This window comes from Passer montanus, unplaced genomic scaffold (assembly GCF_014805655.1).
Source record: "Passer montanus isolate IOZ18808 unplaced genomic scaffold, ASM1480565v1 scaffold69, whole genome shotgun sequence".
Taxonomy (NCBI): Eukaryota; Metazoa; Chordata; class Aves; order Passeriformes; family Passeridae; genus Passer; species Passer montanus.
The window spans coordinates 195,008-207,907 of NW_024372036.1; the positions used below are offsets into that span (position 1 = coordinate 195,008).

General features: G+C 43.4%; 1 protein-coding gene across 1 annotated transcript in view; it reads right to left on the reverse strand.

Moving 5' to 3' along the window:
• Positions 1-579: 579 nt before the first annotated feature.
• Positions 580-12,900, reverse strand: part of UMODL1 (uromodulin like 1) — a 42,906-nt gene continuing 30,585 nt past the window's right edge. Inside the window, exons 15-21 of the mRNA XM_039729325.1 lie at positions 11,308-11,765; positions 10,369-10,511; positions 8,598-8,834; positions 7,584-7,743; positions 4,883-4,970; positions 2,228-2,435; positions 580-702 (exon numbers count right to left, since the gene is read on the reverse strand). Coding sequence (XP_039585259.1) covers positions 2,248-2,435; positions 4,883-4,970; positions 7,584-7,743; positions 8,598-8,834; positions 10,369-10,511; positions 11,308-11,765 — 1,274 coding nt within the window. The 3' untranslated portion in view covers positions 580-702; positions 2,228-2,247. The remainder of the gene's footprint in view (positions 703-2,227; positions 2,436-4,882; positions 4,971-7,583; positions 7,744-8,597; positions 8,835-10,368; positions 10,512-11,307; positions 11,766-12,900) is intronic.

The following is a 12,900-nucleotide window of genomic DNA, read 5'->3' on the forward strand; positions in this document are numbered from 1 at the left end:
AACATGGGCTGCCAGCAACGAAAATAGCTTCTTTTTTTTCCCCCTTTTTTTTCCACTGAAGCTTTGTTAATTAGAGAATGAATCAGACTTAAAAACTCATGCTGAAGAACACCCTGAGCAGGTTAAGCCCCAGATCCACAGTGGCTTTTCCTTACTTGCTGGCCAGTCCAATGCTTGTTCCCCAGCTTCTGTATACCTAAGGCGTTGCACAGTTAGCTCTTCAACGCTGGTGCAGCTCAAAGTTTCAACCTCACCCTGAGTAAACAGCAAACTACAGACTGAAAAAGAGATCTCTCAGACAGTTTGCTGATTTACTTCCTCGAATATCAATGGAAACATGCAGCTTGTCAATATTAATGGCACAAGTGATGCTAAGATGAGCACATAGTGATCTGCCATGCTGAGAAAACCAGATCTTGAAACTCAGAGAGAAACCCAGATGTCTTTGTTTTCTTCCCTTCTATTTTATCAGTGGAAAAACTGCCAAAATTCACTTCAACCTGGAGCTGTTGTCACAAAGAGTTCTTAGGATACCAGGGAAGAGCCAGACTGCTGAGAAAAAAGAGGTGCAGGGGAGAAAGGGGGTATAGAAGCTTTTTATACATTACATTGATTTGAAAGACTCAGTGATGTGTAGAGCAAGGAAAGCAAATATTGAGTGAAGACAAACTTCAGTTTTCTATGTGATGAGACATGATCCCACTAGAAAAAAAATAAACCAAATTAATCAGGATTGAGACAGGTAATCAACTCCCTTCCAAAGACAATAAATACATAGAAAAGAAGAGCTGAGTGCCAGCTCCAAAATGGAGCCATCAACTGAAGCTCCATCATGATGTAGAAGTGCTATGAGCCTGACAAGATCCTTTATGCTGCAGCATCTTTGCACAACTCCAGAATTCCCATTACTATGAGGTATTACTCAGGAGAGCAGAATGATGAATGCAAGACAAGCCATTCTTGCTCTGTGGAGAGACTCAGAGATGTCATGTGCAGGTTTTAATTCAGTGAACCTCAATATGCCCTTTTTGCTGGGTTATGGCTCCATGGTGGGATTTTTGATGGAACTACAGCTGCTGGAGGAGTCCCAGGTACCTTCCCTTGGGGCTCCTGGCACATCCAGCCCTTGGGAAGACACCAGAGCATCACCCTCACCTGCAGCCATCTCCCAGGAGCTGCCCAGAGATGGGTAAGAGGGATGGAAATGATGAAAGAGATGGAAATACAGCAAAATGTGACCATTCAGGACCTACAGGCAGGAAGCTGGGGTAGTGCTCCCTGCCCTTCCCCTGGGGTGTACTTCAAACACTGCTGTGCTCAGTGGATTGAAATGAATTATCTGCAAATGCCACGGGCATGTGTCCAGTGCCTTTACTGAGGCCATGGCATTGTCCTGTGGGAGGCCTGCACCAGGGAAGGGTCACTGACTAACTCTGGCAATAACGGCAAATAAACCCTTTTCCAGGAACAGAATTCCATCCACAGCAAACATCCTTGAGGTGTGAAGTGCTGTTAGGTGCTGTTCCTCAGCCTGCCAGCTTTCTCACTTCTCTCTCCTCCCCTTAAAGAGACAAGCATGCAAATGATGCTGAGCTGCTAGAATAATTTTACAGAAAAAGTGATGAATCCTGTGGTATCCTGAAAAAGTGTTAAATTCCCAAGACCATGTGGCAGGGGTAAAGTCTCCTCAGAACTGTGTTTTCAGACTCTCTGCAGGCACATGTAAGCACTGCTTATGCATCTCAATATTTCAAGCTCTTTATGTTTAACATCCCACTACTTTCTCAAAAAAACCCTCAAAAAATAATAATTAAACCCAAGCTTTTGCAGAAAGAGGTAACTTATTAGGGAAATTTATAAAGAGAGTGGTAAAGTTTCTCTCCTTTATTACACTAGTCACTGATTTAAACCCAAAAATTACATGGCGTTTTTGTGGAAATGCTTATTGGTGTTTTGTAAGGTAATGTGTCATTTGCTCTGACTAAGATCAAAGCCATGAAGGAAGATGAAGAACAAAATGCCGTTTTCCTCCTCTCGTAGTTTGCATCATTTGAAAACAGGGAAGAAAGTAGGAATTTCTTTCTTACTTGTATGGCCTTTACCCACAGCAAAAAGGACAGCGTGTTCAAATATTCTCATATAAAAAAGTGGTCATCTACAAGTATTTCACCATTTCAGAAAGAGAGAAACAGCTAAAAAATGCAACTGATCATAAGTGAGTACTTACATGTGGTAACCTGTGAGTCACTAATCATAGAACACTTGGTAGCTGAAGTTGTCAGACTTGACCCTGAGGTTGTATCTTCCTGTCTTTCGCTGGTACTGGAAAATGAGAAGGGTCACAACTCCCAGCACAAAACCAAACACAGCAAGGGTGATGAGGATGATGTATCCAATTCCCATTCCAGCCTCCTTCTCTCTCTTGGAATCAGATGCTAATGAATAAATAAATAAATAAATAGATAGATAAAGAGGTGAAAGAAAAAATTTTGAAATTCCTAAATTTTGAAATTCCTAAATCCAAGCCTGTTAATTAGCCAATGTGCCAGTACAGAACTGTGCTACAGAAGTGTGTCAGCCTTCTGGGGAAGGTGCTTCTCCTAGAAAGAGTGTGAGGACAGACCACGTTCTCTTTTTACACACCAGTGTAGAGTCCCTGCAGACATGAGTGTGATTTTCAGCTAAAGTAAGAATTAAGGAATTAGTACTGGTGACTTTTTAAAATGCTGCCTTATTTTCAGGAGTGCTTTAGAGATGGAGTATTCCCCTATCTTAATCCTGCCTCCATTCATCTATGATTATAAAAATGACTTGATTAGCTTTTGTCATGTATGTAACTGCTCTTCAAACACAGAGTATTTGGGGAAGGATTCTGTGTGTCTGCTGGGTCTCTAGCAGAGATGTGGCTGAGTGGAGTGACACTGGTTTTGTCACCACGGGCTCAATGCTGCACCTGAGCAGTGACTAGAGCCAGCTGAGCAGCCTGAGGTTGGCTGCAATGTCTGCACAGGTCTGGCAGACAGGGCACAGGACCTGCAGGACACCTGTGCTCTGCTGGAAGAGCACCCACGCTCAAAGAATGACCCAAATGCCCCAGTGAGGGCAAGAGTCAAGTCCCACATGGCCAAGTGCCTCCCAAGGCACCACAGATCACAGACAGAAAGTGTTCTCCTGGTTCCCTTTGAAACACTTCCATATATTTGTCCAAATCTGCAAGCAGAAACCCCTCTCCCTTTATTTTTATGCCTGTCTTCATGTTTGTACAAGTTCTTATAATGCCCTCCTGCAAAGGCTCTATGCACCTACAAAAACCTGCTTTTGTTTGCTTGCATTTTCAGGACAGCGCTTGTTTTGCCAAGCACTTGTGTGGTACCTGAGGTACACAGAAGATAAATATCACTGCACACGCACCTGCAATTAGAGACAAAGGTGTTTGGCCAAAGGGCACTGCTGGCAGCCACAAAGGTCAGTAAGAGCAGTGTTCAAGCTACAGACACCCAGGGCATCATTCCCAGACAGGCCAAAGCAGTGCTGTGTAATATATTCAGTCTCATTTTTGAATTTCACCACGAAACAAAGGAATAAAGTAGAACATGAACAGTGGAAATGGCAGCCTGTAGCCAGACACAGAGCAGGCCCTCCTGGGGATGTGGAACAGTGGCCTTTGCCATGGCATATGACCAAGTGTTGGCAGAGCAGGTCAAGTTTTTCATATTTCACTGCAGCATTTATAGCTGTTATTACTGACATCATTGTTCATGTTATCCCCTTCAACACAGAGATGTAGATCACTTAAAATGTGGGGTGATTATCCAAACTAGAAATAAGAGACAGCATTCAAAAGTGTCACCTTTGCCCAGAAATCAATTTAGCACAACCCAGAGAAGGCTCCCCTCACCACAAGCCCTTTAGGGAAATGACCATTTTTCAAAATTAGAAATTAATCAGGATCTCCAGCAAAAATGGGAGTAAGAGGTACTTGTTTTAAGAGCTAAACAAAGAAAACTGCATTATTTGCTTTATTTTTTTTTTAAAGAACTAATTCAGAAATGAGCACTGAGGGTCTGAACAGACCATGTAATGGAAGAAAATACATTCTTCTAAGTCAGAGTCAGTTCCTAGGTCCAAAAGAACATTATGAACTGTCTGTTTATGGCAGCCACGTGTTAAGACTCTGATATTGCTGAGGCAAACCACTCTCAATGAGTGCTTTATGTTAAGTTATAAAGGCAAAGCTGGAGGGGGCCAAATGACTGAAGACATGAGAGACCAAGGGTGTCCTTGAAAGCATCACTCAGGTTAAATGCAGAAAAAGCAGGTGCATAACAAACCAGACTTTGCTTGTCCCTGGTGCTGGTGTTTGCCCTCAATTAACCTGCACTGCACCAAATTAACCGAGGGTGCTGGGCATCAGCTGTGCTCTGCCACTTCCCCTCACCACGGTAATCAAGTCAGTAGCAGGGAGCCAAAGGAAACACAACAATAAAATCTCTTACATCCTCTGATTTGGGACTTCAGAGCCCAAAATAATTGCAGACTAACAGCAGTGTAAACACTCGGAAAACCGATTGCAATCTGAAAAATCGTCTCCGCTTTCACACCTTATAATTGAAATAATTGTTTGATTTTGTGGTTGTTGCACTTGCTACCCTGTGCAAACAGCCACACAAAAGCACTTTATCTTCCTTTCTACATTCCCTTGACAACCTGACAGTTCCTGCTCTGAGGAGGGCACGTGCTTCTCCACGCTGCCACATGGCTCCTGCACGAATGCCTGCTCCCAAGGAACACAGAGGGGCACAAAACCCCTGTGTGTCACAGGCCTTCAGGTTCCTCTGCCAGCACAAAATAATCCTGGCATGATAATCTGTTCTCAACTCACCAGCTGATTTACACAGGGGTCCCCAGGATGTTCTGTGCAGGGCGATGGTTTCTCCAGCCTTCAGGAGCCGAGCCCTTGCATGGCACCTCTGCAATTCAAACTCCAACAAGTCAAGTGGCTTACTAATTCAAAATACAGAACCTTCTGATGAGCCTGTGAAAGCCCAGGGCTACTCTCACCATCCAGCTTTTGTTTCTTAATGTTATGCTCTGTTAAACTGAAATTAGCACCAAAAGGAAGTCGAAAAGAAATGGCATCAGGGAAAAATGAGTATAAAATCTGTAATTAGTCACACTGGAACAGAAATTTCACACACTGCTGTGGACAGACATTTCACACAGACAACCTTTTCACTAACTTTCTGTTTGTTTCAGAGAAACCTTATGGGAGAACAAATTTATCACTAATGCCAGGGTTTTGCAAGCACTCTTGTTTGGATGTTTGTGCTGCTCATGGCAGGCACAGCAGATACTGCAACCAGCACCAGCAAAAGCAGCAGCAGCTTTCAGACCCTGCTGAGCCATGTGCCATTCTGAAGCTACCCACAGCTTCAGTGACAAGAGAACCACTAATCTGGGAACCAAAAGGCTGAAATCCCTGTCCTGTGGGATGCTGGGGATCAGCTGCTTGAGCTCTGTCTGAGCAGCACTTGCACAGACATTTTCTGTGCACTTCCTTTTTTTTTTTTTGTTTGTTTGCTGCCTTTTAGTTTTAAGTCACAGCCCAAAGCTCTCTGATGGGAAGCAAAACCTACTGGCATTATTCAAAGATACTGTGGCTCTCCTGGAAGGGCACAAAAAAACCCAGAGAAGTGGCAGCATCATACCATGACCAGCAAAATCAGCAGGGTGCCTTACCAGCTTGTTTACAGCAGAATGTCCCAGCAGTGTTACCAGTTTGGCTGCACTGGAAAACCTCTACAATCCACTGCCAGCAGCAGTGTCTTCAGCTGGGTCAGCCCCCAGAAAAACACCCATGTGGTTATTTATAACCTTGATCTGCTCTCAAGTAGCTTTCCCAGGTAGGTGGATCTGTTAGAGAACACATTTATGTAGTTGCTCCCTCGTGGCAATGAATCTTTGGTTCTACATGGCCATGGAGCAGCCACATTCCACCAAACCTCTGCATGGTGGTGGCACATCACTCCTCTTCCTGTTCAAGGTAATTTTTCTTACTCATTTCTTATTGCTTTTCTCTTCAGCCAGTCCATTTTATTCAGCTCTAACCTTTAGAGCATTTTACTCTCTTCCACAGAGAAAACAAGGAACAAATAGACTGAGTAAGAAGAAATAATCCAAGATGTAAGTATTGAGTGTGTGGGTGAAAAGCTGAGCTAAACCTGCCCTGAAGCAAGTCACTATTCCCCAGAGTAACAGATCAGAGGGTCAGATCGCAGAGCCAGGGCACTTTCCCAGCCATCTTACATTATTTACAAATATCCTCTGTTCTTGCTCATCTTCCTTGATCTTTGCACCTTCTGCAGCTCCTCCTCTCTTCTTTGTAAAAGCCATTGCTCACCCTGTGTAGATGTGCCTGGTGCTTGTCTTCCCCACATCACAATTTAGCCTCAATCAAAGATACTGAATTCACTGACTTCTCCTAGGGGTAAGTTTTGCATAGGAGAAAGAACAATGCATCCTATATATATTTATATTCATACTCAGCTGAAAAAACTGAAGCATCTTACCATTGTCAGTCCTGTTTCCTGTCCCTATTTTTTTTGTTTGTTTTATTTTTTAATCTGGAGGAAGCCTTATACTTTGAGAAAGGAAACAAGCATCTTCTGGTAGCCTTTTAAAATCCTTTAGGAAGAGATCATTTGCTTTATAATGAGTTTAAACTGTTTTATTTAGAGCTAGAGGAAAGTGTTAAACAATGGGGGAACACCAAACTGCTAATGAAAACATCCTTGATAGAAAAAGAGCCAGGAAGGTTGGCAGAGGAAGAGGAGAATTCCCAAGTGTCTGCTAGTAAGAAAAAAAAGCCATCAGTTAAACATATTTTTCCTTATTTCTATGGTAGCAACAGATTTTTAGATAAAGCTGTGTATCACTTACTTGCAAGTAAAAAGAAACAATGCAATGCTTTGTAGCACAGACAATTAAAAACTGCGGTTCTTATCAGAACATGGCTTGGATTATTGCTTTAAAAAGCAATCAGGCTTTAAAAAGCCATAATAATCTCTATTAAAGTCACAGCCCTAGAAACTTAATGACATTGAGCTTCCTTTCCTGGCACCTAAACTCTCAGTTGAAGAATAAAATCTGTACAGGATAAGAAAAAAAAGGACAGAAAAATATATAAATTTACTCAGACATTCTTCTGACACCTCTACTCTGGGAGTTCCTGTTTTGTGACACATCCATCTGAGCTGATACTTTTCTAACCAGCCTAATTCCATTGTTTTTTTAGCCATCCTTACAATGAGTGAAAGGTCCAGTTCTCAGGTTCCCCAGCTCTGTGCAAGCTCCATCCTTTTCCTAGGAGGATGAGGCACAGGAGGAAAAGCTGATGGTTCCATATGGTTGTAGTGTTTCCCCACTCCTCTCTGCTCTCAGCAGAGAACAAAAGAATCCTCTGGAGTTATTTTAAACCTTTTTTGAAAACATTACTCCTTCCATCCCACTGCAGGACTCCATATGGCACTGAGAAAAATATATTTTTTGGGGGGGGAAATAGCATATCAGAGCAAAACACTTACAGTCCTGCAGGTGCTTCCTGGTGACTCCATACAAATACGAATTCTGCAGTGCAAGTAAACCACAGAGTTGTTGACAAAGGAAAAAATTTTCATCTTAAACTGAGCTTTGCTTGAATTCCCATTTTCCAGCAGCGTGGTGTAAGTGTTTGGGATGGGACAGCTGAAGAGGGAGACAAAACCCAAACAGAGCAGCTAAGGCTAGAGAAGGCAGGTTTTGGTTACAGCACAGAATTTGGGTTTTAAGGTTTTCATTTCTTCAGGAAGTCACAGCCAGACCCTTCATGAAGCAGCTCTGGCAGTGCAGTGGTGACAAGGGGCTGTTTGCTGCTTTATTCTCTCCTGTGGAACAGGAGCTGTGAGAAGTGGCTGGAGAAGGAGGGAAAGAGTAACAGAAAGAAGGATTTAAACTTAGCTTCACCAAACACAAATTGGAAAAAACCTCAAACTTAAAGGACTAGATTTTGTTACTGAGCAAAATCATTATCCTGTATCTTAAGGTGAGCCTAAGAAATATAACATTGGGGTGAGATCAGGGATCCAGACAGGAGCAAACCTCCTCTTTCACCAGAGGCTGCTCTATTATCACGTGTGAGGAATTAAATAACCTATTTCTTTGTTGACAAGAGGCACATAAGCTCTTGATAAAGCTGAAACCACAGAGAAACCTCTGAACCATAGAGCAGGAGATAAAGCACCCACTTCTCAAATGCTCTTTCACTACTGACTGCCAAAATCACCTTCAAGTGATTTCTTCAGGTTAAAAGCACAATTCCCTCACAAAACTGAAAGGAAAACAACCAAACCCAAAAAAACTTTCACATGGCCCTTTCAAATCCCTTTTCATATCTACCTTTCTTGTTCAAAGAAGGTGCAACCAGGCCAGATAGAAAGGGACTGTGCATGTGAATGATGAGAACAGATGTAAAAGTCATTAGAAATATAACACATTATTAGTCAGTTCCACTGTGAGACCTAAGGCATGGCTCATGGTGTTTGCAAATGGCATTGCTGTACCTGTTGCTGATAAAAACAAATGCCAGGGGATCCATTGAATTATTGGTTGGAGTGGCCCAGCAGTCAGTGAGAACCACCTTGAGCTGGCTGTCTGCCCTCTGCATCCCCACTTCGATCAGCACATCCTCACTGGCAGAGACGCTGAAATTTCTGGGGACTGGGGAGTTTCCAATGAACAACTGCATTTCTGTTCTGAAGTGTCCAGATCCATGCAAATCCTCAAAGATGGTGTAAAGTCTGAAAAATCAATTATCCTTCTTTAAAGACCACAACGTTGACTGTAAGTTTTTGCAAGTCTAAAATCAGTGCCTGTTTCCCCACATATTTAAAATCTGCAGTCCAGGATGGCAGGACACTGTTCAAAAGGAAGGGTGAAAAAGCATTGAGTTTTCAGCTGGGAAGGTAGAGAGAATGGAAACAAAAGTGGGAAAATCCTAAGGGTGTCTCAGCAATTCAAACAGGGAAGAGAGAAATACCAGGGTGGAGAGAAGGGGAACAAAGCTATGAGCTCTCTGAAAGCTCAAAAGAAGGTCAGTAAAAGCTTAGTGCAGAAGAGAAGAGCCAAAGAAAATGAGACAGGGAAAATCTGAACAGAAAGTGAAAGGCATGAGAAAATTACAGAGCTCAAAGAAAAGTGGTCTGACAAAGATTTTGCTGGGGAATAGGAAGGAAAATACAATTTCTGGACAGGGCTAGGAAACAGGAACTGGATTTGGTGCCAATAATTTAAGCAGGATGATAGGCAGGAGAGGAGGGGCACTTGTATGAAGGGAGGACACTCCCCATGACAGAAAGGCTTGTGCTGTCACATTTTCTGTCAGCACAGCCTTGATTTTCTGTGAAGTGTGGCTCTGTATCCATCTCACTTGAAGGTGGGGCCTTCCACAACAAGAAAAGTATTTGCATGATGTATCTTCTGGTTTTTCAAGTTGACCAAATAAGAATTTGTGGGGGGTTAAAAACTGTCATTCTCAGAAGCCACATAGCAATCTACAGGCCCACATCAGGTGGAAAGATAAACAATTTATATGCTCCAAAAGCAGAAAAATGCTGTTATTGCTACAAGGGATTGCCCAGCAAGGCAGTGAGGAGAACAGGAATTCTGACTCCTGAGCCTGCAGTTCCCAAAGGTTTATTTCCACCTGTGGTTTAGCCAGGTAAAGGCCAAGCTTGTTGGATCCACTGGCACATAATTGGAGTAGGAGAGAAGCACACAGAAGGGATCTCCTTGGTGCCTTGGACTGGCTACCTAGAGCAGAGGCTAGACAGAGTTAGAGAATAAAGTGGATATTTATTAAAGGCCTTTAACAGATACACCTTGGGCTGTGCAGGAGCCTGGCAGAAGCTACAGCCAAGATGGATGAGGGTCATGAGTTTTTTGGGCAGATACAAGTTTGGCCTATTTGCATATCACAGGTTAATTGCCCAGTAATGAAATCACATTCCCCTGGTTTGCTTCCCCCAATTCCCTTTTGTTTATACTTTTCAGGCCTGAGGATGTGATGATGACCTTGATTCTCAGGCCTGGAAGGATTGTTTTGTCTGACCACACTGTGAAGAGAGCTTACAAACACTTTATATGGAGTTCAGAGTTATACACTAATGCAGTACAGGATCTGAAAAATATAAAAGCTAAAACTTAAGGACTCCCAGGATGGCAGACTGCTCCCAGTGCTGCCTCTGGATACAGCTACAGCCCCTGGGGGCTTTCCCAGTGCAGCAGCACTCAGCCACACAGCAGAATTTCCAAGCAGACAGAGTTGTTCCTCACCCTTCTGCAGTGTACCCAGAGGAAGTCAAGACATGGTTTTGAAACACACAGTGGATGGGACTGGCAACGTTCAGGTGGTGGATTATTCCCTGAGCAGAAGCATCATTCCGAAGGGTGGTTCTCACCACAGTAGTAGTCATGTTCTGCAGCACAGAAAGCAGAAAACACGTCAGTGTTTCCAGGCTTGTACCAGAGCTTTCCAGTTTCAGGTGCTTGGGTGTTCCTCATTCTCCTGACAGCAAAAATCAAACAGATTAAACCTCCAGTATCTTTGTTGCTGTAAAGGGAGGCAAAGAAAAGACATCAGTCTTCCTCCTTTTCCTTTTTGTCATATCATAGAATCACAGAATCAGAGAACAGCTTTGGCTGGAAGGGATCTTAAAAATCATTAAGCTCCAAACCCTCTCCATGGGCAAGGACACCTTCCACTAAACAAGGTTGCCCAGAGCCTCATCTAACCTGGGCTTGAACACTTCCAGGGATGGGGCAATGATCATTCCTTAGCAATGATCTTTGCTCCAGAAGGGAGTTTCTGTACTTTGGTATGGTCTGAACATTGGTTTGGGATCCAAAGAGAGCTGTCACTCTTTGTCCCCACTACTGGTAGCTATTGAAGTATTTTTTCAGTATGGGATGATGAAATTACTTTTAAGAAAAGAGTGCTGCAAAGGAAACCCAGAAGAAGCATGGGGAGTGACTCTCACTTTGGACAGGCCCATGAGTTTTGCTGCCTGACCTCAAAGATTTTCCCTTCTCTTTGGTGTTTCCCATCACACACAGGTAACTTTCCATCACAGGACAGGGATTTCTTTCTCCAACAGAAGTTCAGCAGCTAATAGACTGTACACCTAGCTAGGGATCTGCCACTGCCTCTCCCCTCCTGAGAGAGAAATGAAGTGCTCCAGAGCTTGCTGGCATTCCCTTGATCAGAGGACTTACAGTCTCAACCTGGGTGCCACAGTCGCTCCAGCCCGCCTGCAGCACAACGTGGGTGCCATTGCTGGTGCTCACATTGCAGCCAGGCTCCCCCAGGAACAGGGAGCACTCTGGGATAGACTCCTGCTGCAAGAATCTCTTCTGGATGGCAAGGACAATCCTCTCAGCCTCACAGAACACACTCACAGCGTCTTTAAGGGAAACCTCTTGGGCAGGTTTGACCAGGGGGGCTGGAGATGCTCGAGGAGAAACATCTGGAGTTGCCATAGGATCTGTGGTGAGAGGACTCAGCACTGTGCTGGAGAACATGGTGTCCTCCAGAGCTTTGTGCTCAGCAGGAGAAAAGTCCAGAGAAGCAGGGGTGGAGACATGAGCTGAAGTTTGCAGAGATGTCACAGGTAAAACTGTGCTGTTCACAGGTTTCTTATCTGTCACTGTTGCCTTCTGGCTGAAGGGAAGTGCTGAAGAGGGACAAAAATAAAGGTACTGTTGTAATTTACATGTTGAGATTGGTCTCATTAAGCAAAAGCAAACTCTTACCAGGAAACTCACAGTTACTGGCAGGAAACCAGCTTCTTTTGTTCTTATTACCTGCTCTACTTACTGCCAAAGCTGGGGCTTTTTTTAGAGAGGAGCCCATGAGACACATCAGTGCCCATCAGTAAAGCTGAAGTGCTTTATTTCCTGGCAGCTGCAATAATTAGTGTGTAACACATGCACGTGCAGCTTCTGGAAGATCAGTGCTTGTACAATATTCCCCACTGGAAGTTGCTCAGCAAGTGCTTGTATGTTTTTGCCTGGAGCTGTAGGAGACTGCCCAGTTCTGGCTGGGCATCACCAGGATTTGATAAAAACACTGGGAGTTTGATAAAAAAGCACAGGCCTCATCTGTGACCAGATACTGCCCAAAAGATGGGACCTTGAGTGCTTTGGAAAACTCATTTTGGGGGATGCATGGGCCAAACCTCATGTGGCAGCCCCATATTGCAGGTGTGTCCTGAGGGAGAGGAATAAATGTGTCAGAGGCAATCTGTAATGGTTCCAGGAAGAAAAAAGTGGGGGGAAAGGGAAGCACAGGTTCAGATCAATGTGTGTTAAACACCTAACATCCAGCACAGGTCTGGGGTTACACCTTGAGTGTTCCACAACCTCTGACTGAGAGAATCAAGACAATGAACTCCATTTGCAGGGAAGCACAAACAGTGTGTCTCATTGCACAAAACTTCTCTTAAATAATTTTAGTGGCTAAAACATAAAAATACCACATATTTCCCAAGCAACATATAAAATCTGTACACATATATAAATCCTTATGGAACTGCCCAGCTTCCAGAAATTCCCCAAATGAAAAAAACACTGATTTGCACAATAAAGGAAGGAAAATAAAAGTTGGAGCTCTTACAGAGCTGGATTTCCCAAAAGCTTATAATCACATTAATATCTTAGTTAAAACTGAACAAATGTTGGTATCAATTGACAGATCATTGTGCCTTCTGTAAAAAATGTTCCTTATCATTGTGGTTACAAAACCAAATATAAATTAATGAAGAAGTTTAAGAGAATTTAGGAAATTAAAGACCCATCATTCATCAGCTA